We start from the raw sequence: 401 nt of genomic DNA on the forward strand, positions 1-401 counted from the left end.
ATTTATAGAAATTAAATAAAAAATTTTTTTAAATATATAGGATCTATTATTAATGATAAAATGTAATTTAAGGTACACGTTCATACCAGGTTCCCCATGATGTTCGACCACCAAGTATGGATGAAGTACCTGTGCCACATGGATCATGGCAAGAAGCATATAACAAAGCTCAAACAAAATATAATTTGCAATTAGCAGCTGGTGTTCTTGTACTTATTGCGACCATAGTAACTGTATGTGTCAATATAAGTAATTTTCAATTTTACTAAGTCAGTGACTCATAATGATATTTAAATTTTCAGGGTAGAATGAATGGAACACTGTGGCTTAACTTTCTTCCTCCAACTCCAAAAGATTCTGAAGCCTCTAAGTAAAATAAATACTTAAATATGACGTTGTAG

At 30.9% G+C, this 401-nt stretch overlaps 1 protein-coding gene across 1 annotated transcript in view; it reads left to right on the forward strand.

The window, feature by feature from the left end:
• The window catches only part of LOC108578650, an 870-nt gene extending 496 nt beyond the window's left edge, over positions 1-374 (forward strand). The window contains exons 2-3 of the mRNA XM_017942020.1: positions 73-233; positions 303-374. Coding sequence (XP_017797509.1) covers positions 73-233; positions 303-374 — 233 coding nt within the window. The remainder of the gene's footprint in view (positions 1-72; positions 234-302) is intronic.
• Positions 375-401: the final 27 nt, after the last annotated feature.

This window comes from Habropoda laboriosa, unplaced genomic scaffold, assembly GCF_001263275.1.
Source record: "Habropoda laboriosa isolate 0110345459 unplaced genomic scaffold, ASM126327v1 scaffold32, whole genome shotgun sequence".
In the NCBI taxonomy this organism is placed as follows: domain Eukaryota; kingdom Metazoa; phylum Arthropoda; class Insecta; order Hymenoptera; family Apidae; genus Habropoda; species Habropoda laboriosa.